The following is a 23,478-nucleotide window of genomic DNA, read 5'->3' as shown; positions in this document are numbered from 1 at the left end:
TAATTCAGAAAGCAATTCAGTGCTCCATGCAGCAGCTCACTGAAGGGCTAAACCAAGCAAACATCTGAAAAGACCACCCTCACTTTTTCTAGGCTCATCCACTGTTAAGATCCCAGAGAAATAATGTATATTTTTTCTCTGAGGGTCCATCACAGCAATAAAACCAGTATGAAAAAATAAGGCAATAAAGTGGTAGACAAAAGGAATAGAAAGGAGGGGACTTGAAAGAAATGCGGGAAAAAAAGTATCTTTCTAGTTCTCATGTCCTTTTAAAGAGGCATTTCCTGCACATGCACCTTCTCACACTGCACACACCAAAATGCCGAAGTGCAATGACTAGTAAACACCACAAATATTCTTTAGATTGGCTTCCAATTTCATATTAATGAGACTTCGTTATTTTTATTTACTCCCATACACACTTACAAAGCCTCCCCTGGGATAAGCATCTCCCCAAGCTTGGCAGGTTTCTGGATTTGATTCTTGTGGTACATGGAGTGGTTTTACTCCTTTTGGGCAGCTGCAGCATCTTTTCTCCCTGTTTCATAGCAGTTGAAGCATGCATCAACTGTTAGCTGATTTTTTGGACAGGAACTACCTTAGATGCAGAACATCAAACAGCTGGAAACAAACTTTGTATTTAATCATCCTCTCAGGCAGCAAAGTCATCATTGCCCTGCTTTTCTTTGACACATGCTTGTCTTCCTCAGAAAGGGAAAAGGCGGTGAGAAGCATTTCTGGAATAACACGCCAGGCAACACAGAGTCACTTCAGTTCTTTGGAAGGAGATAGGGGCATCTCCTACACTGATGCACATTATTTACAATATGCAGAGCTCAGAATTTGTACTCAAGCAGCACCATCAAGGACATGACAATAGAAAGGTAAAATGATATATTAAAATCATTACAGTTATAAAATAAGAACAATAATCTAGTAAAGAAGTCAGAGAACTGCAAACACATTTAGAGCAACACACCACTGCTGGAGCATTACGCCACTGCCAGACGCGCAAGCACTTCTATGTTGTTCAGCATATAGGAGAAATAATGCCTTAAAAACACTAGCAGATACTATCTGTGACAGAACTTGGGCCAAACGGCCAAAAAATGCAACACGCGTGAAGCAAACTAACATTCCTTGAAATATTGCTCTTGGCAATGTTCATAAGACTCAGAGAAAAGGGACTTAGGCATGTGCTGCCTGGGTTTGCCATAACGCATGTGCTGGACGCCAGAAAACCTTGGAGGCAGCCACACAGGTTAACGGACCAGGTTCTCAGCAGGAAGAGAACTGTCCATGCAAGAAGGGCCCTAAGCTGTGCCCGAGCTAACTGCAGAGCTGCGAGCGAGGCGCGGCGGGCACACGGCAGCGGGCGTCACCATGCGCCCATGCACGAGGGCTCTCCCTGCCGCAGCAGAAGGGCTGCACGCAGGGCGCGTGGAAGACACACAGCAGAGCACCCAAACTTGTAAAGCCAAGACGAGAACTTACCCAAACGGCCGCCTACACAACTCGTCTCTTGCACATTCAGCATCCCTACATTTGAATGTTGCTTCAGCATCTCACTGGCACCGTGTTAGCAAAGCAACAGCACAGTCAACAGCAGAAAAGAACCATCTTGCTGCAGTGGATAAAAAAAAGCAAATGCTTCTGTTTCTGCAGGCATTTCACCCTGATTAGAATTTTAAAACATCCTGTTAGTATATACAACATTTTCAGATGAATGTATGCAATGTAAATAACATATGGCAAAGACACTATAGTGAACAAAACAGAGTTTGGTCCCCCCATTTAAGCTTCAGTTCCACACAGGCATGTGTTCGTTGTGGATACTCACAGTCCCAGCCTGCCCAGGAGGATAGCTGTTAGACAAAGTTTGCCGTCACAAACTCACACTTGTCTTCAGCGCTAGTCACAGTCATTCTCAAACCTTTCAGGTTCCTACAGATCCTTCTCGCTCAGCCCTGAAGCTCCTTCTCTGTTGTCCAAAGGCACAGCTGCCCCAGCACAAGAATGGCTGAGCATGGTAGAGCCAACGTTTCACTTGGCCTCATAAGTGGCCGGTAGCAAATGCCTACAGCAGACAGTAAAAGTATCGGGAAAATATCAGTGCTCTCCATCCTACCCTCCTGAACAGAAGGCGGTATATCCATATTTAATAATAACATAGTTAAGTTGATATATTTAATAATGCCCTGTAGTCTGATTGAAGCTCAACTTCATGAGAGTGCAACAATACTGAACAACAATGTCTGTGGCTTAGCCCCAGATCCCAAAACAGCACCCCAGCTTTGCCAGGAGCTGGTAGGACAAATGCATCTTCATGAAAGGTACAATTCAGATACCAACAAGAAGAATATAGTATCTACCATCATGCACACGCATGCGGGTAAGCAACAGCAAAGGGCCGTGGAAGTGGCTGCCTGTGCTGGCGGCAGCAGCGAGGTGGCCCCAAGGCCCCAGAACAGTGCCCTGCTCCTGCCACCGTCCCCACGGCCCAGCATGTGGGCAGCACCATGAGCTGCTCCGCTCCACGCGGCGACATCCACCTCCACCATGCAAGGGCTACCTGCCACAGGGAAGGTAAAGCTTACTGAAGCAGATCTACGCTGTGAGAAAACAGCTTTAACAACCTAAAACTTTACTGATATTTCTAAGTAATAACACTAGCACTGGAGAGAAAAAAAACTCGTCTCTTTTACTGAAAACCCTTAAGTAATGTTACATGTTCTGGGCTCCTGACGATCATTAGAACTGCAATGCGATAAGTGAGTAAGTATGATTAACATACAGTGATCTTGAATAAAAAGCTTTAAAATTTCTTCCTCAGTGAAATGTGATCAGAAGTTCTCCCCTTCCCACCTCTTGCTGTCAGGTTGTTACAAATCACCATTTAGTCTCTGGAGAATTCACACACCTGTAAGGATGCGCCACCAACCAATGTGAAACTCTTATCCTAAACGAGAAAAGGAGATGGGCGTCTACATACCATTTATAGTGTTTTGATTCAAGAGGGAAAACATCTTTCCAAAATTCTAGATTCTCTTATGTAACTGATATTATGTTTAAAAAAGCAAAAAAAAAAAAAAAAAAAAAAAAAAAAGGCAAAGAACAGACATCTATAAAGCTAAATGCACAATATTGATACATAAATTCTCCTAAGTTCAACAATTACAGAAACATTTTATTCTGGCTTCACTTCAGATGTGGCCATTTTTAACTCCTTCTTTGATTCCTTATTTCTGCTTCTTGGTTCTTCCAGCTACTTTATTCAGTGGCTACAACTACAGACATATTTACTTGGGGAGAAAAACCACACAAGGCCACAGGACTGCAGAGGAGACAGGATAAGGAAGTCTCACTAACAAACAGCCTCAGAAAGGCTCCGAGCGCGATGTGCCTGTCCTCCCTGCCAGTGGTTCCAAGCATGGGCTGTGGAGATGGCCCCACTCATCTCGGGTGCCGGCACGGGGAGCCGGCCGCAGCGAGGCCAGGGATGTAAGAGACAGACGCACCTCGGGATTTCAACAGCTGCTAGTTCAAAGAAGAGAAGGGAGCAACAAGAAATTATGACTTCCCAAAGAAAACCCTTTCGGTGGAGGTTTGAAGGACAAGCCCTATAAACTCACTGATAGCAGCACATCCTAGAAAAGATCAAGGAATTGAAAAAGATCTCAGAAAAGATCTAAGATCGAAACCTTCCTATACTATGACCCAAATACACATTAGCAGCTTTTCAACTCTGAATAAAAAAGGCAAAGCAAAAATAGCATCTTCAAAAATAAGCCAGGAACAAAACAGATATCCAGAATAGACCTAAGAGACAGATCAAGAGAAAAAGTTTTGAGCTGTCTACATCAATTGAAACATCCTAGAGGTAAATTTCCCAAAATATTCTTCCAAGGGCTAAAGGCAGGGGAGCATGGGCTGCAGCAGGGAGGCACACAATAACGCTAACAGTCTCAGTAAGCAAAGACTATGAGGTTATCAGTTAAGGTAAGTCACAGACATTGCTTCAGACATCTAGACCACAGACGACTGACACAGGGAAATTTTGCATGGTGTCCAGAGTCCTAATTCATCAGCATTCAGGAAACATGAGCTTGAATGTTTTCATTTCACTTCAAGAAGTTTTAGGTGAAGTCTTTGACTAAAAGGTCCTCTTACAACATAGCTGTGTGTTAAAGAGTGCCAACTGTGGCGTAACTAGGAGTATTAATATAATTTTATGGTCTGACATGAACAGATTATACAGAAAAGATACCATCTGTATATACCTATGTTATTCCCTTGCCTCTTTAGGCCTATGACTGCATGGCCTTAATTTATTCTTTTACTGCCTCCATAGCCTCTTAGGAAGAAAAAAAAAGAAAAAAAAAAAAAAAAAAAAAGTCTTGTGTCCCTAGCTGTGACTGAACATGCACAGGCACTCTGTTTGTCCGATCTCAAAGACTTTCACCATAAAATGGGCTTCCAAATACTCTAGTTGCCCGCTCTTACTGCAAGTACCCCGAGGAAGCCAACGCACGCAGTGTGCAAGCCCTGCCTGGTCAGGGCTGGGGAACAGGAGCCACTGCAACACGCCAACCCGCAGCCTCTTGGAAGGGCAGCACCCTCCCTGAAGACCGTGACCTCCTACAGAAATATATTTAATCCCAGGCTAACCCAGGGAGTATTCCACAAGGATCATTATCCCCACACAGATGAAACCAGCGCCCCTCGGTCCCTGGTTTCAGAGCAGGGCGCTCTCTCCCCGGCAGCTCGAGCCGCAGACGCTTCCCGGGGAGCCGGGGCCTGCGCGGCACCACAGGCCCTGCGAGCAGCAGGAGGCGCAGGGCGGCCTGCCCAGGCCCCGCTGCCAGAACTCGCGCAGCGCTGGAAACTGAGAATCAGAAACACGAGGGAGCTCCGCTCTGTGCCAGAGAACAAGTATTTCTTTGCACCAGAAGGCCATATGCATGTTCAGCTGTTGGAACATAGCTCAGACAGAACGTTAACTTGATAGAAATGCAATAGCAGCTCTCTCGGAAAGCAGTTTCTCACCGAGTGCAAAGAGTGAAAGAGGAGAATTATTTCACTCTAGGAGTTAGCCAGGTTACTTTAGAAATACCAGATATTTTTGCAACCTATGAAGAATCCTCACCTTTTGTTTAAATCCCTCCCTGTCCTCTGCTCTGGATTGTCAATAATTAGAACAAGGAGCAAATTATCACAACACTGAAATGGGAGGAAGGCAAAGATATGTCTAAAATAAGGCTGGCCTTTCAGGAAGGCCAGTTATGAGCCATGGCAATGCCATATTTTCTCTTTAAGAGCTTTTCCACAGTATAGTCACGTCTTTTTCATAGCCACACAACCTCCCCTTGCCCTCAAAAGAGCAGTTTTGCCTAAAAGAGCAGTTGAGGTGAAGTTGGTGGAATGGTCTCTTGTAATTGCATGGAGTTTCCTTCACCTCAGGTTTGATATTCGGTGCTTGGACTTTCTCTGCATCCCATAAGCTGCCTACAGGAATGAGCAGTGTTTCTCCCTATAAATAAATCTTGCACTGCAATGGAAGAAGTTGGAGAAAAGAATTTAATGTCAGGGTCAAATTCTGAGAAATATAAAAAATCTTGACCTTCCTCCCCTAGGAAAATGCCTGTATTTGTAACAAACAAGTATTTTAGTCAAGGCGTATGCTTGAACATTGGAAGGAACATAGTAACTCTGCCTGTTCCTATGGCTTTCCGTAATCATGCAATTTACAGAGCCTGGACTCCATAACTGCATTTCCCTCCGTCCCAACCCTTCATGCTATTTAATCAACTATGAACTTTTTTGAAAAATGATAGATGCTACAGCATTTATAGGAGCCAGAGTCTGCTCTTTCAGCCTTATCCAACTGTAATGCTGATTCACAGAGGCTAACTCCAAGATTAAAAAAAAAAAAAAAAAGAGTGCAGCTGGAGGAGAAGCAGTCATCAGCTTTAACACAGAGTTTGGCCTGTCCAGAGTACTGCAAACCGCTTCAATATAGACAGCTAAATGCCTAGGCCCCTTGTACTTCTAGGAAATAGAGGAGGAAGCAGGCAGAAAGCAAGTGGCTCATCCAGATCACCCAGTAATGGGCACCAGAGCCAAGAAATCTAAATATTTACTCAGAGAAAAATGAGTTACACTCTCCCATCCAGCTGCTGTCAGTCCTGCTGCAAGGGGCAAACTTACCCCTTACTTACAAACTTACCCCCAAGGCCCTCCTTTCCACTTTCCTAAAGAGGCTCCTCCACCTGCAAACCCATAGGGTGACCCAGAGGTTCAACAGAGCTGCAGAGCTGAGAGGCACTGGAGGAACATTTCTACAGTTAAAAATTCTACAATTAAAATACCTGTTAATAACTTTGCAACCTTGCAACTTTAAGTGTGTGTTATTCTTTCAGTTCTGCCTTCAAAGGTCTTTTTCTTCTTGAACTGTTAAGACATTCACCTTCAAAATTAAAAGACCCTACCTCCCCCCATCTAAAGCCACAACATTAAGCTGAGAAAGTGAGAAATGAAAAGCATCAAAGTAGTATTTGGCACCTACAGATCATCTCAAAGATAAGCTAGCACTCCTGCGACTTGCACCAGGCACAGGTATTGCTCCAGCTCCAGAAAGGCTGTGACACACTCCACACTATTTATGATAAGGCTCCTCTTGCAGAACAGCAAAACATTAGAGCTCGGCACATTAACTTTGGTAGGAGTTGGTTTGAGGAGTCCTGGCCTCAAATGGGCCACAACAGAGAAATGACCCTGCCTGCACTTGTAGCATTTTGTGATTCCTGGTGACAGCATTGCCGTGGTAGCTGTCACCACGGTTCTGCTTTATTTGGAGAGGTAATAATACAAGTATCATTGCTTGATTTCACAGCACTCATAAATGAGGCAAGTGTCACTAATGCTGTTTTATGAGCAGTTACATTTCAAGCACAACTTTAAAAGTTCCCACTGAGGAAAAAGCAAATTATGTTACTCAGCTAGCAACGCTCCTTCATTTCACTATACTAGTGAGCACTATTCACGAAGCCTTACAATGAGTTCATGTTTTTGTCAAAGCCCAACATCCATGTAAGTATATGAAAATTTCAGTCTTCAGGAGAGACGAGTTCACGTCCGCAAGCTCCCGACTGTATTTTAAGTGCTCAAAGAAAGACAAAGCATGTGTCTTTTTTTTCCCGAGTCTCATGAGCTTTAAATGCACACAGTGAGCAGCATCCCCCTCTTCCCTCACTTGTTTTACTTGAGAAATTCTGTTTACGAAAAGGGGAGAAGTGCGTATAAAATACTGAGCTGTACCTTCGGCTGGAGCATTCCACATTTGTAGACAGTGAGGAAACTGCAAATATCTACACTGAGAATTTCTTTACATGTCATCTGTCAAGCCTGAAATTAGTATGCTTGCAACACTGAGAAAAACACAAACATCTACAAGAAAGGATATTCTCCACATATATACTATTGCCATTAAATCACAAAGAGCAGATAATGAAGTGTATTTCTGCCAACAGAAAGTTCTCCCAAACCTTTTTCTGTCATTGCTCAGGAAGATCAAGGATGAGGCAGCAAATATGTTCCAAATACAACTGACAGTAAAAAGGGGGTTAGATAAAAAGGATTTATTCTCTCTTGTATAATTGGATTGGGCATAAGATGGATGTGGGAGGACAGTTTCAGTGTACGAGAACAACTCTGCACCATTTCAGAAAGGAGAGATTTAGTTAAAGCAGCAGTTTATTCCTTTGCCTTCTAGCACTAGCAACTGACAGAAAAATAAATTACACAGGTTTGGTTCATGTATTTTGGATTTGTTACATAGAATTTCATAGTCTGGAAACTGGGTACCAAAAAAAAAAAAAACACAATTTGGGCACTGAAATACTATATTCCTCACTTCAAACATAATAATAATAATAATAAAAACAGGCAGACAAGCAAGTGTAGCATCCCTACTGACTGCAATGCGAAGAAATAGTAATTAGAGAGTTCTTCGTCCTGTCAATAAAGACTGTAGACCAGAGAAATAGATCACAGGCAATAAACAAGATTAAATCAAAAGGTGATAGCACTGGGATAAAGCATCCAGGATGTGTTCTTGAAATTTCTGTTTTCTTTACCACAGGTTAAGATACTGCATTGTAACAGCTGCAAACTTGTGTTCTATTCTATTCCCTATAATCTAACAGGACATGGATTACTTAGTACTTACATGTTACTTAGGACATGGATTTTCAGTGATGAAAATCATCATCAGTGTAGCAGAATATATGCACAAAAACATGACTTGCTGAGTAATTCATCTTTGCCTCTACATGCATGTATAGCTATTTTTAAATAAGACACAATCCCAACTGCCACCACAACATGCATTTGTACCTCTTTTCTGCTGAGGCATACGAACATACAGAAATGAGTGAAACTCTCCAGATGCACCTATAAACCATACAGTCCTACAGACCCAGGGAACGTGGGCGACACTGAATACATGTTGAAGCACTGGAAAACACTTCCAAAGGTTATTTCTTCAGAATATTTCAGTGGCTTGCAATAGCGATTCAGTTAGATGCTAACAATGCTGTAATACCATTGCATGTTTAACATTTACATAGGCAAAAGAAAAGTGTGTGAAGTTTGTACCTTTTAATTAGGCTTAAAGAACCTGTCAATCACAACCATGAATCACAAACTGATGGAGCAGTAATTTCCATTATTCATTCCACGAAAGATTAAAAATATGCACATACAGTTGCACTCTGATATAAAATACAAGATGGATATGTCAGCTGTCTCAATGAGAGACCTAATTTAGCCTTTTTAGCTCTGTGGTGGATAGACAGTGTACATCACCCTTCTTAGTTTTGCTAGGAAAATGCCACTATTTAATGAGAAGCCTTGGTCCCTTCATTTCCTAAGCCTTAAGTTAGATTTGTAGAAAATTTCCAGATATCAGCTTTGAATAGGTATCACGTCTCCATGAGTCTAAGCAATAGTTCAGTTAATTACGGTATTGAAATTCAACTATTCCAAGAAGAAAGTCCAGGAAATGTTTGTACTTTCCTGCTCTGTGGTTGAAGCAATCCTCTGTTTTGTTAAAACTGAGAGATGAAAAATCACCATGCTTGCCACACAGCAGCAACCATCACTTTTCAGGAACTGGTAAACCCGTGCTCCTCAAGCCTATTTCAGATGGCAAAAGCAGCATCAGGAAAGGTTTCTGCTTCCCTGGAGAGGGTTCAGCCTCAGTTTATGAGAGAATATTCATAGTTTTACAGTATCAGGAAGAGAAAAAAGGAAACAGGAGCCAAGACGCACAGTACCTGTTGTAACTCCATCTGCTGTAAGACATGGTCCTGTTGCTGCTGACGCTCTCCATCCTCCGTCTGGGCTGCGGCGCTCCCGCGGCGCTCGCTCTGGCAGGCGGCCGACTGTCCGGGCGGACAACAGAAGCGCTTTAGGACAAACCACCCACCCGGGAGCGAGCCCCGGCGTGGATGCCGAGACGCCCGCGGCCCTCACGGCGCAGCGACGCTCAGGGAGCAGCCGGCTGCGCCGCCGCGGAGGGAGCTGCTGGGCCGTGGGCCTCGCTGCGGGCCTCGCGCAGCGCCGGGGCCGGGCTGGCCACCCGCAGCAGCAGCGATGCTAAGCGGCTTAGGAGGCAGCCCGCGAGAGCGAGGGGAGCGGCGTGAGCGCCTCCTGCCACGGCAGCTCTCCTTTTTTATTTATCCCGGTTTCCACAGATACGGTTCCACGGCGCTGACATCACCCTGCGCCCACCCCGCGGCAGGTCCCTGCGCCTTGCAATCCTCACCTCGCGGGAGCGGATCCCCCGCGCACAGAGATGCTCCGCGAGCCGCCCGCGCTCGCTCGGCAGAGGTCCTCCCCACCCCCTAAGGCAGGGCACAGCCACCTTAACTACCTAATCATGCTAGTCTGGCTAATCTCCTGCGTCTGGGCAGAATTAGCTTTATAGGCTCCTCACCAAACAAAAGGGATCCCTCGGATCACTGCAGAACTCTGCAGCCTGTATTTCAGCTGTGGTTTCAGGCAGGATAGATGCTCTTCCTGGGTCTCCTTGAATCTCTTATTAATGTGGAGGCTAAAGAGAGCTAAAGAATCAGGAGCAGGGATCAGGAAGCCTTGGGTCTGTGACTGCAAAGCATGGGGAAACCCCCGACTCCATTGCATCAGGCTGGAGTTGTGGCCGTCCATTTACCTTACGGTCTGTCCCAGCGCCCACTGCACTCTGTGGCATGAAGCACCCAAATGAAAATGCCTCTTCACTACTGTCTAGTTTTTCTCTTTTTTCCCCCCCAACTTAAACATCTATTCCATTCATTGTAAATATGTTACTCTATTATGCATGGTCTGAATACCATTATTTTGCTTGTCATTAATAGCGATTTTGTAGCTAAGGCAGTGGAAAGCAGTAGTCAAGCAAATAGATGGCCTTTAGATATTCTATGCCTATTTTGAGGATCTGGAAATGGCAGGGACCACCTCAGGTGTCAAACACCAGAATTCGAAGCAAGCTGCTTTCCAGGGCTGCGTGGAAGCCCGCAGGCTTAACGGGATTGTTGCACCAAGACACTGTAGGGATCCAGCGCTGTGCGTGCTGGGCTGCTCCCTTTAAAATATATCCTTATTATCAGGTCCCCCAATGTCACGTATTTATGAAGTCTGGTTATCGAGATGCGCGGCTGTGCTAGAGCAGGCAGGCAGAGACAACGCTGGAGCTTATCACACTGCCTATTAGTACGCACAGATACTCAGGTAATCTCCGCTCTGAAGAACACCTTGAACTAAACTCAACAGATATTAATTCAATTAAGATGCATCAACCATGAATTTGAAAACAAAGTCAACAGAAAGCTATATGTTCCCCACCCCCTCCCCCTCAGTTAATTTAAGCTAAGCAGCAGAAAAAAATTCTTATGAAAACACTTACTTTTTTGAAGATTCATCTGTTTACATTTTTTTCTTTTTGTTTTCCTTCACTGTTCCTGAGTCCTCCCTGAATTAGCACTTCACCAATTAACATCCTCTCTGGAAAGACATAGTGCAACTACCTGACAACCAGGAAGACAGCAATTTCCTCCCTTCCTGTGAAACTAATGGCTACTTCATGCTTGCCCCTTCGGTAAAGCTGCCCACTACGTGCCCTCTGCAGCAGCTGTGAGCAACAGCATTCCCCAGCAACATGTTTAACCCAAGCCATAGGAGGAAGGGATGGTTTGCTCATTTAAGCAAGTCCATATCCTCTTTCTACTCAGATGTTAGAAATCTGATGATTTTCATTTTTAATATGTTGAAGAAATAGCAATTGTTCAGAAGGTAAAATCCCACAACCCATTACTTTTGTTAGGTGAAAACATACAAGAACATAAATGAAATACTATATACACCCGTGTGTATGCATATAAGTATATAAATATACATATGTATATAGATACAGCTTTGAGAAGGATCTGTTGAAGCAGCACTCCATATAGCTTCTGTAAACAAACTGAACATAGAATTACAATCGATGAAATCACAATGCAAGAACATACAAAATATGCACTGGATGATGAAGAATGGTACCTGGAAAAAAAAAGGTCGTGAGAAATAGCCTGTTTTCCATAGATTGTGCTTTTATACTTGTTCTTTTTCTCATTTTCCACAAATCAGGAGGATGTTTTAGCTAGGTAACTTTCAGACCACAACTATTCAAATCTTGTATTCATATGACAACAAAATAGTATGTTGAGATTATACCTGCCACTCAGATGACACCAGAAAATCATGACATTTTCAGAGTATGCCTTAAGGAACTATTAACACTGAAGTGACAAGATGTAGCTATTCAGCAGCTATTCTGCAGCTCTAAGTAGCCAACTTGACAAGACTTAGCATCAATATTTTTCCATTTTAGCCAAAATACTGTCTTATTTGCCTTTTAAAGTATAAGCTGTGGAGATGCAGCTCTCACACTTACCCCACTTAGCCCTTCTCGCCCTGACACCCCCCTTCCCCCTGCCATGGTTCAGGTCTTTTGGCTAAAACCCACAGTTTGACCGTGGTTATGTGATGGGATTACAAGCAAGGGATAGGGCTCAGTGACCCAGGCAGTCATTGAAGTTTCATGTACTGTGTTCATCTATTAACAACTCACAGCAATGTTGTTCAAGCTTGGCCTGATGGAAAAGGACCACGATGAGCCCCATCCCCTCAGCAGTGCACTATGGGGATTGCTGTTGGGCGACTCGGGCACAGTTACTCCGAGCTGGGGTGCTGGTTGTGACAGAGCTGCTCTGAAACACCAACAAGCAGCAGCAAACAGGGCAACAGAGAGCTGTTCTTATCACCTATCAAAGACACAGAGCAAAACTCATGTTTGGCTCAACGCTAAGACAAACACCCTGAAAATACACTCCGGGGGATGCACTACCTATATAGGAGAGAACAAGGCTGCTGCTCTGCAGTATTAGTATCCAAATTCTTAAGTGAAACACCCATGCACATGTGCAACTGTGCAGCCTCCTGCTGCCTTTCATAATACTGCCCAGTTACTGTTACTGACACCGCTCAGAGACGCAAAGGCTCTAGTGAAGCTCCTTGCAAATAAATCCACCCATGCAAAGCAAGGCCAAATCAAGCTTGGTGAACCACACATGCTCTACAGAGAAGGCTGTGCTCACTGCTTGGAGCACATATTCATTTGTATCCAAGAGGTTTTTTATTTGTTTGTTTTGGTTTTTTGTCAGGTTCATTTTAGCAGTGAACCTTGGGGCTGAGACACCCAAAGTGGCATTAGGAGGTCCTGAAGTAATACAGAACTTTACCCAAGCTACAGTGAAAAAAAAGAAAAACAGGAGTCACAAGTTTACAGCCTCTTGCAATAGATCTTTCTTTTACTTACATATCATTCATAGAGGAAGCATTTGTACAGGTCTTTGACAGAAAATATCTTAAGGCTCAAGGGCTTTCATATTTTCAAGGCACGCTCTCCAGCAGAGGTGTTTCATCCCACCCCATTTTCCCACAGCAAAGTGAAGGAGCAGTTTCACCCTGCATTCCCAGCCTTGGACAGCACCACACAACAGCAGTGCAGCAGCAGGCGGCATCCCGAGGAGCTTCTGCCACACAAGCAGCATCCTTGGCAGGCACCGCTGTTCCTCAGCATCTTCACCATTTGAGATTAGGGCCAAGTTTCCTTCCTCAGAACGGTATATATCGAGTAATATTATAGCCTTCATACCTCTTTACAAACACTGCTGTTGATATTACATACAGTGTATTTCCATTTGGCTTACTCTTATTTGGCGCATTTTTTCACTTTATTCATTTATTTGGCTTATTATTATTACTACATACACACAGTATATTTCCATTTGGCATATTCACAACCTGCATCAAGTGTCTCAGAAGGAAAAGACAGTCTGGAAAGCACAGAAGTAATCATAGCTTACCTACACTTAGACTCTGCATTCACACTGAGCAAATTGTAAATGGATCCACTGAAAATTGACTTTGTTTGCTTAGCTGCTTAGTACTCACTTAAATATGCAACTGTACAAACCGACATTTTCTGCAATGAAGCAGCTAAAAACCATCCTGATTAGTCACTGCCTGACAGCAAGGCCTCCATCAAGACCAAACTTCAAGACATATTAATAAAAATACCGAGCATGATCTAGCTATAGGAATGCAAGCTCTCAGGTGTGCACACTGCACAGGAAAACACTGCCCTCCAGCATCTTGGGCCCCTGCTCATTAATCCTGGCTTGGAGCTTTAAACAAGACATGAACTCCAATGAGAGGAGGACTGTACAGGGAAGAACTCGTAGGACTCAGCTGTTATGGCACAAATGTCCCTTTACTTCTGAGACACTGGAGAGGGTCTCCAAAAGTGGGTATGCAAAAACTTCCCAACCTTTTTTCTCTTACCGCTCTTTCACCAATCTCTCCCCATCCCTTTCTTCTAGTGTTGGGGCACCAAGGAGGGGCTGCTCCCCCCAGCATTGGGCCCTCTGAGCAAGTCCTGCCCCAGCACAGGCTCCCAACCCACCCGGCAGCTGAAGCCTTGGGACTCCCCTGGTTATTTGTTGGAGACAAACTTTGGAGACATGCTGGAGACAGGCAAAAGCTTTGCTGTTAATCCTCTCCACCGGGACTTGTGCTCAGCCATGATGCTTTGAGTCAGACAAGCCCAGCAACTGCACCTTTCAAGTACTGCTCACAACATGCTCTAACCACAGCCACAAAAGCTCATTGTCATTATTAGTTCCTTTAATAACGTGAATTAGTGTTTGAACAAGTGAGGATTTCTTGGAGGATGCTGCGTGGAGAAGCCTGCGCTCCTCGGCAGGCCCTGACCTACACGGGCAGAGCAAGCAGGGCACTAGCTGCCCCTTCCCCAAGACTTTGACTAAAAACTTCTTCCACTTCACCCACGGGCTGCCTGTGGTCATCCCCTTGGCTGAGAAGCCTCCAAGGAACAGAGCTCTTAGTGTTTACCACTGGAACACAGAAGGGCCAAGAGGGTCCCACTCCAGGGAGCACGATGGCATGGGGGCCCTGCTCCAGCTAGTACGGGACCCAAAGGGGACACCAGCTAGGAGGCTACAGCCTCCTTCACAGGAGGCTTCCCCTGGCCGCCCTGCTCTCCTCTTCCAACCTGCCCTACTGGGACCTTGCTTGACTGCTGTGGCATAAACACAGGCGGGCTGCACCAGCAGCAGCCGATCAGGCAGCCCCACTCGCGCGGGCATCTTCCATTTCACAGCAACGCGTCAGAGAGGGAAAGCACTGAGGATATCTCCAACGTAAATACGCAAGGATCAAGGATGGAGGATTTTGAGCAATAAGAGCAGGAGCTCTGGCCTCCAAAGCATCATCATAAACAGTGTTTTTCTCAGAAAGTCACAGCAGCAGTATGCTTTGCAACACTGCAATAGTGTCAAGGTGACATTTATGAGATAACAGCAGGAGATGTTTTGCATCAGGAAAAGCAAGGGAGTTTGTATGCCAACTCTAGAGAAAGTTGGTCTCACTTAAATAAAGCAAATATTTCCCTTTAGCAACCACAGAGGTTTTAAGACAACAACAGGAAACCCTCAAGAGAAAACAGCCATTAACCCTTTACCTCCTAGACACATGTACTTGTGTTCCCACAGGAGAACGAAAATCCCGAGCCTAATTGCAGAACGATATATGGGTTTATACCTAAGCGTCTACCAATACTACCAGCATTTAAGTGCATCACTGAAACAGGTCCATAAAGCAAATAAGCAGAACACTAATAGCTTCTCCTATTACGTTTAAGAATTAAAAGCCTCAGTCATTTTTATGCATCACGTATTCCTGGAAGCGAAGTTACCTGACCTAGCAGCAACATGAGACACTCTATCTGTGCACAGCGACAGGTAAGGGAACAGCATGGCAGAGTCTGCCCACCTAGGGATTGGCTTGCTGCCTTAGAGGGAGCAGGAGATGCCTGTGAGGAAACACTGGCAATTTCACCTGAAGAACAACAGAGAAGACAGGCAGCAAGGGACACGCTGCTCTGCCCCCACCGCAGAGAGCAGCGTAAGGGCATCTGTGCTGCCCAGGTGTACCCAGCCACAGGGAGAGGCAACGTCCCCCAGGGGCACGAGCAGAGAGGACTCCATGAAACCTAATACCTGGGCTAGCTACTAATAAGCCAGTACCTTCAATAATACATCATTTCATACCGGGGAAATAAGGAAGAAGAAACAGTGCTGACAGTCCTTCTACATGACATGCAAAAATAAAGGTCAAAGATCAGACTCAAAAATTATCTCTGAAAATAGGGTATTTACAACTTGGGGGCTCCAAGCCATTACACTGAGCATATTTCTGTACCTAATTTTACTTTCAAAGGATAACACAGCTTCTAAATATTATCTCTAAGACTCAATGTAATTTTAGTTTGCTTTTGACATTAAAATTTCATCCATGCTGACCCTCTAAACACCTCTTTGCTGGAAGCATTTTGAAACATGTTTTCTTTTTTGCCCATGCTTGTTTCAAAGTCCCTCTCAACAAATACAGGATAATTGCTTTTTGTTTTTAATCCCGATCTTTAGGATTGAGGAGCTAGTTATACCGTATATATATTTGTGCAAGACCCGATGAGCCTATGTTTGGAGTATGTCTCAGCCCACGATCTGGAGCCCTCTAGTCTCCAGTCAGACTTCACTGAGCACAGCTAATGCTTCTTTAAAAATAAGCTTAGTCTTGACCCAGTCATTTGAATGAAACAACATTCAAGTTTCCTCACATTTACAAAAAATGCAGTATGTCTAACTTCAGACAGTGCCAATGGATTGCCATAGTGGCTTTCAGCAAAGTATTACTCCCTATACAAATATGAATTAAAATATGAAATATAAAAATTTTTTTGATCAAAGTCATCTTCAAGTTCAAGCAAGTTAAAGCTGTCCCTCTGCATGGAATAAAAACATGCAATAAAATGTGAGCATCTTAATACTCACATTGTAGTATTTTAAAAATAAGGCTAATTTTTCCCGTGTTGTATGTTGGAGAAAAAAGCCTGCATTCCAACTCACTGAAAATGTAAAAATCACCCAGATGTGCAGAACCTGGTATTGATTTGGGGGGGTTATGTACAGCGGCCTTGTCAGCTGTGGGGGCTAGATGGCTCAACCATGTGTGGGGGCAGCTCTGCTGGCCCATTGCTCAAGATGCCCAAATATCCTCATTTCTTTTGCTAAAAGACAGTGTGGAAGGTAAATACAGATGGGTAAATGCAAGGCTACACACTGGAGCTCTCAGCATGATGTTACACTTGCTGGAGGGAAGAGGACAAAGAAAGATGTAATGAATGACACAGGATAAAAGGAAAAAAATACATAATTGCAGCAGGCAGCACCAAGGAAAAGCCAAGCAAAAAAAATGAGAGACCCCAAAATACCACAGAAGTCTAGCAGGCATCTCAGACTTCAGCTGTAGATATGTATTATGAAGAAATCATTTCTGAATTTTAGAAGGCTGAAAGGGTGTAGAAATCAAGACACACAAAGTTTCATTTCAGACCCCATCTGCTGGGGAATTTTCGTAATACACTCATCCTCTGCACTCCCACCCTGGTATTTGCACCTCTAACCAGCCATTTGTTAAGCTCCTAGCTTGAGCAACAGAACTTCAGGATCAAACACACACACACACACAGGTAGCTCCACCTCAGCATAGATTAAATAGTTACTATGGTCACAGTGATCCAGATTTTTAAATTCATTAAGAAAAAAAATGGATTATTTAAGAATGTAATAACAACAGCTGAACTTGAAGTACATGAAAATATATTTAAAAAGTCATTTCAGATTTAATCACAAAATTCATTGGCTGCTGGCACACATATATACACACACAGAGTCCTCTCTCTGCCAGGGGATTCTCTCAATCCAAAGATACAAGTCAAAGATGACCTATCTACTATACCTCTACACCTCAAGCAATGCAGTCCTTGGAAGAACGGCAAAAGTGCCTATAAAACTGCACACATCTGTCAGTCCTACCACATCTTTTGTTCTGTTTTTCTTAATAAAACAAAATTACAGGTTTCATGCTGGAAAACAGGTTTTCTGCAATTACACTTCCTAGCTTTTTTAGCAACTTCTGTGAACAGACACACACAAAAAAAGTCACTTCTTTTAACTTAACCTTGCTCTGGCTGGAAAGATCTTTCAATGCAGAATCTTTCATTAGATCCTACAACTGAATTCTGAAGAGAGATGCACCAGCATCACGTGCAATGCCTGTGAGCACACGAATCGCACACTGCGGAGCTCGAGCTACAAAGACAGCTCAATTATTGTTCCAGTTATCAAGCGTATGGTAACACAGAACTAAGAGCAACACACGAGGGTTGCTTGTCACATACCAGCTGAAAGTGTTTTGGTATGCTAGACCCTGACATGCATCTAAGGTTATTCCAATTTGGTTCAAGACAAATGCATTATACACCACAGCCTGCAACTTTCATTCTAATAGCACCTCTCCAGGACATCAACTATAATGGTATTTTTACATACCTTGCCAGTTCTTCAAAAACCAGGAAGTATCAAAATGACAGAAACCAGCCATGTGCCTTGCAAACATAATGGCCAGGATGCTGCTGGCTGCCTTTGGTGCCAAGACACACTGCCAGATCCCACTTATCTGTCCATCCAGCAAGATCCTTGGTCCTTTTCAGCCTGTTGGTCCCCAACCTGTAGCGCTGCAGGGGACTCTTCCTTCCCAGGTGGGTTGGCCTGGCTGGATGTGACCATGGAGCAGCTCAGCCCTTTCTCCAGCCTGCCTAAGTCCTCTGGGTGGCAGCCCTGCTCCAGAGTGAATCAGCTCATCCCCCTGTCTTGGTGTCACCTGCAGATAGGATGAGCACCCGCTGTCATCTCTTCCAGGTCAGTCGGTGACAGCAACGTTTGACATGCCAGGTCAGCAAGGCCTAGGACACCCTGTTGGTTGAGACTGAGGCAGAGGCTCAGCCTTATCTATACCCACCACTAGTGACAGCCCCTCCAGCAATGGCCCCGTGTTGTCCTTGTTCAGCAAGTCACACACAGCTTTGGAAAGGTAAGAGGACAGAGGGGAATCATCTGCAACAAAGTTATGGAATGGTCTGAAGGAGCAAGTGAGAATCAAGAAGCCTGAGCAATATGAAGAAGCTGATCAAACTGAGTGTAATACAGGTGTCTTGTTTTCTACTTGCACACATAACTAGAGCCCTCTAAAACATCAGCAATTAACATTACCAGGAAAAAATCATCACAGGGCTCTTCCTGGAAGTAGACTTCATAAGAAGACTAGCAATGATAGAGCCCAGATCTGAGGACCTGACAGCAATGGATACCTTCCCAGACATCACACACAACCAAAATGCACCACAGGACTCTGGCAAACAGTGATCCAGCATCATGAGGACGGCCACTGGAAGGAGGATCTGAATGAGCTCACAGACAGGTGAATGGGTCCAACTTTCATTTAAATTCTTGATCTTTCTTTTTGGAATTAAAAAGAGTAGCTTATAAAGACAACTGGACTAGAGGAGCGAGCAGCCTCAGTGTACAACCTGCTTAAACCTGCAAGACTAAAAAAAAAATACAAAAAAAAAAGAATTCAATAAATAGTTCCCACTTCCTTTACTTCGCATGGATGAGTGGATATTTTAAAAGCATTTTTTGAAAGGAACAGAAAGTTACTGCACAAAAACAGTAATATCTAAAACCTTGAAAAGGCAGCTATCAGAATTGCTAAGGGATGTGCTTGTAAGTAGAAGGTTAAAACTGGCAGTATGGAATTCTCCTTGTATTATGGTACCAGAGCATTGCACGAACAAATAAAAATCCCCTTGAGAAACAGAATGTCTCAGTTACGTAATGCAGCAGATAGTAAAGATCATCATTTAAGATGGGTTAGAAAGCTACCAGTTAAGAAACATAACACATCTTCCTGAAGGACCGGCATGGAGCACAGGCAGATTTTACAGCTTAAATGAGAAACATGCTGCCACATACAAACTTTTATTGTTTTAAAGTCACATCAGGTGTTGTCTGAAAGTTACTGCGCAAGGGAAAAGCAGTATTAGAATAATTTAGTTTTCACTTTAAAAGGTCAGTACTATGTTCCCAAATATATCTCTGCTTGTTGAATAAACTTCCAAACTAGTGCCTCGATGAGTGATATCTATCACACATTAACAGTAATTTTTATTTTAATCTATTTAGCTCATCACATTTATACATAGCTTTACGTACAAAGCGTACGTGTTACGAGTAATATCTTAACACTACTAGTTTTTGTCTTCCTGTCAAAGCACATGACTAAATTTGTAAATCTGTAAAGAAATTAAGAATCTCTACTATATTTTAGTTTAACATACATTTAATGCTTTAGATTGCAAGCATCCTTCCTGCTATTCACATCAACTTTCACAACTACTACTTATAAATCCATGCATTTTCCTAGATACTGACCATCCAGATTTTACACAGCTCATAAAACAAAATACTCCGAAGTAGCACCAACACATGGGTCTGAAAAGTTCAACAGCTTTGCTGTATTTTGTGTCTTTCATTCCTACTGTTTGAACAAATAAGCACTCCAAGTCTGAACAAAGGTCTCAGTAAAAGCAGCACTTAACAGTCTCTTAAATACATATATATGCCTATCAATACTGACACCTTGTGGTTGTCAATAAAAATGTTTAATGTGCCTTTCACCTTTCTGTCAGAATTTATTATCGTCCCACTCCAGGGCAAGAGGCACGAAGACAACACCTCCTTCTGCCCACTCGAAGCTGTGGGGAAGCCACCCTGCAGCTCTGTCCTTTAAAGTAGCTTCTAAAGGCTGCCAAACACAGTCACCAAACACTTTTAAAGAGGCTAATCATACCACAGGAGTAAGCTCATTTTCATGTTTGTCATGAGATAAACAGACACTTGGAGAAATGTAACTACACCATACTAGTGCTCTTCAGGAGTCATGCTCAAATGAAATTAGTTTCTTTTCTTGTTCCTAAAAAGTAACTCCTGCCTAGAACCAACAAGAGGCTTTATCAGGGCTTCTATTTAAAGTTGGGTACCAACACTGTTCCACAACAATCTCTCCCTCCCTGCAACACTTTCATATGTCAGAGGCATTTCAAAAAAGTGTAATAATTTATAAAGCGCTAGATGTCATTACAAATCAATGAATACCCAATACCTGGTGTGCTGTAGACAGCTATAAAAGGCAACTCAAGAGATTAGTACCTGTTTTCTTTCCATCAGCAAGACGCGCTCAGCTCTGCATGCTGCTTGCTGGCTGCCTCAGGACTATGCCTGTTACACTACATGCATTAACTCAGTTTAGTGTTTAGTTTTTGTGAAGGACATACATTTACCCTTTATGTTTATTCCACCAAAAATAAAAAATAAAAAAATCTAGCTTCCCAAAACCACATTTGTCTTCCTACAACATTCTGGTAGCCAGCTTCTACACAAAGCAGGCACATCATACAACTGTGGAGTGCTGCTTCTGGCTGTTAGGCTGTCCTTAGTTTAATTGTTGCCTTTTCCACTTTTGCCTCATCTCATTTAAAGCTCTTTATCCTCCTAGCTAAAGGCTGCTAAGACAGTGATAGAATCTTAAAAATCTTTAAGACTTTAATTTTTGGTAAAAACTGCTTCTGTGAAGTGGGTCTACTAGCCAACCCACACAAAACCATATCATGCCTTTGGAATTCTAGTTTGTACTTTTCTCTAAATTCAGTTTGAGCATTTCTTCAACTCCAATTCTGGTACACAAATGTAAAGAGCTTCCAAAAGCTAGGCCTATATAAAGCCAACACACGTGTTCACTTCTACTGCTTGGGAGACCCAAACTCTTCGGCTGAACTTGCTAAATAAATAACGCCCAGATCACAGTTTGCAGCAGGGCTTGGCCAGTAACTGCCATCAAGAGTCTTCTGTCTGAAATAAGCTCGGTAATGCTTTGTAGCAGAGACGCTGTGCAGTAAGGCCATGCTGCAGCCACGCAGGACGGGAAGCGCTGCCTCATAAACCGACAGCAGAGAAGCGTTAACCGATAATGTTGTTTGAACCCAGTTTTATCAATGATGACTAACCATACCGCTACACATAGAGTTAAAGTTTTCTTTCATGTTAGTGGGTGCTAACTCCTTCAATCACATCTTGTTTATTAGCCATTTTGCAGCATCTCATCTCATGGCATCTCATTTGCTCTTGCACCCAAGATAAGATGCTAAGCTTTGAGCGCAATACTTTGAGCTTCCAAATAGTCAAAGGCATATAGATCAGAGACATTAGTTTTCAGAAGCCTGATTAGGTGGTTCTTATACTTTGCAAGCTAAGCACTAGAAACAAAAGCATCATTTTTCATCACTATCTTTGGATATCATAATCAGAAAAGTAGATCCTTGAGATGTCTCAAGCTGGTTTAGACTCATGACAACCTAAATCACCAATAATATGAGCCACAAAATGTGACATTATTTTACCACTTACCTCAAACATATTGTGTAATTTGACATCCATCTCTTCTCTACCTCAGCCACTGCAACTAAAACAGTTTGCCGTTTTTTGCTAAGCAGTAAAAAGGGCTACTTGTTACAAAAGTGCACTGCAGCTACAGAGGAGTGGTAGTAGGACTGACTACTATATTGCAGCAAACCCCACTGTTTGACTACAGACCTTCATCCTGGGTGAAGCACCTACCTGGAACAGCTTCTTAAATGGCATGTATGAACCAGTCTCAAAAAGAAAGCAGAGTATTTATTACACATGAAGTTTCCCCTGCAAATTCCTCTCCAGCACAAGGCTTAAAAACGTGTGCCTGAAAATATCTTGTGTTGGGTAATAAACTTAGCAGCACCCAGAGGTCCCATTTCTGTTATTTTTTTTAAAGTTACAATGTGGCTCAGCAGATAGGAGGAGGTTGCTTAGCACCAACCACCTCAAAGCTGTAACATTTTACATAGGAGGAAGAAAAGCAAGGGTGTGGTGCTCTCCACCTCCTCTAGGAAGAGTTACCTCATAAGAAATCTATGCATCACCCGTTAATTTTAAAAATCAAAATATCAGGAGTGAATAGTTAAAAACTTGAAAAAATGATGCAAATTAATAATAAGCATATCCGCACCTTACAAATTTAGTCTCAGCGGGCATTCTGTAATTCTGGAACTCATTCTAATGTCACACATTTAAGTGACTTAATTCCAGAGAGCTTTGCATATTTAAGACAAGAAAACACATGATCTTTGCTACAGGCTGTAATATCTTACATTAGACTTGAAGAATGTAATCCACCTCCCAAATACATTTCCACTGTAACCTCTATTTTGAATTTTCTACATATTATTCAAATCATAACTAGTCATTTGCCAACCAATAGCAGAAAATGTGGGGAGGGAAGCTACTTCACCTCCCGTAGACAGTATTTCACAACCTAATCTAAATTACATAAAAAACTTACATTCCTCCTCTACGCAGGGTGTTAAGTGTTACTTCTAGGTTTAATGCTTTGCTACAGTGAAGGTAACTGGAACTTGTTTAAACACTGTTTCCTCAGCAGACAATTACAGGTTTATGGCACAGCAACTGACAGTCACCATAGCCTAAAACACAAAAGAATTGTTAAGTGGGCCTTTTTTTTTTGCATACATATTTCAAATCAAAATAAATACCAGCTCTTAACAGCTGTAACAATTTGAATTAACACAACTTGTTTTCCCTCTCTGCCCCTTTTTTCCTGTTTAAGAACTAAAGAAGCACTTCAAGTCATCACTCAAGGAGGAAGCCTCAAGCTTCCAGGCATGAAGGAAGGTCGAGCAGACTTGCATATCTCTGACGAGCTTCCTTCACCCCATCTTCCCACCACCCCCAAAAATTAAGGTTTTAGAAGAGAGAGGCAGAAAGAGGCAATATGCTTACCCCCCAA

General features: G+C 43.1%; 1 protein-coding gene across 6 annotated transcripts in view; it reads right to left on the bottom strand.

Moving 5' to 3' along the window:
- Window positions 1–9,406, bottom strand: part of TUB (TUB bipartite transcription factor) — a 113,256-nt gene extending 103,850 nt beyond the window's left edge. For all 6 annotated transcript variants that reach the window (XM_088525748.1, XM_088525751.1, XM_088525749.1 and 3 more), the window contains exon 1: window positions 9,336–9,406. In XM_088525748.1, the coding sequence (XP_088381874.1) occupies window positions 9,336–9,391 (56 nt within the window). In that variant the 5' untranslated portion in view covers window positions 9,392–9,406. The remainder of the gene's footprint in view (window positions 1–9,335) is intronic.
- Between the last annotated feature and the right edge of the window lie 14,072 nt (window positions 9,407–23,478).

The sequence above is a fragment of the Tinamus guttatus genome, unplaced genomic scaffold (genome assembly GCF_059628265.1).
Source record: "Tinamus guttatus ecotype Peru unplaced genomic scaffold, ASM5962826v1 Tinamus_guttatus_pri_ptg000240l, whole genome shotgun sequence".
Classification (NCBI taxonomy): domain Eukaryota; kingdom Metazoa; phylum Chordata; class Aves; order Tinamiformes; family Tinamidae; genus Tinamus; species Tinamus guttatus.
Note: the sequence above shows the minus strand (reverse complement) of the source record. Positions and strands in the feature narration are given on the sequence as shown.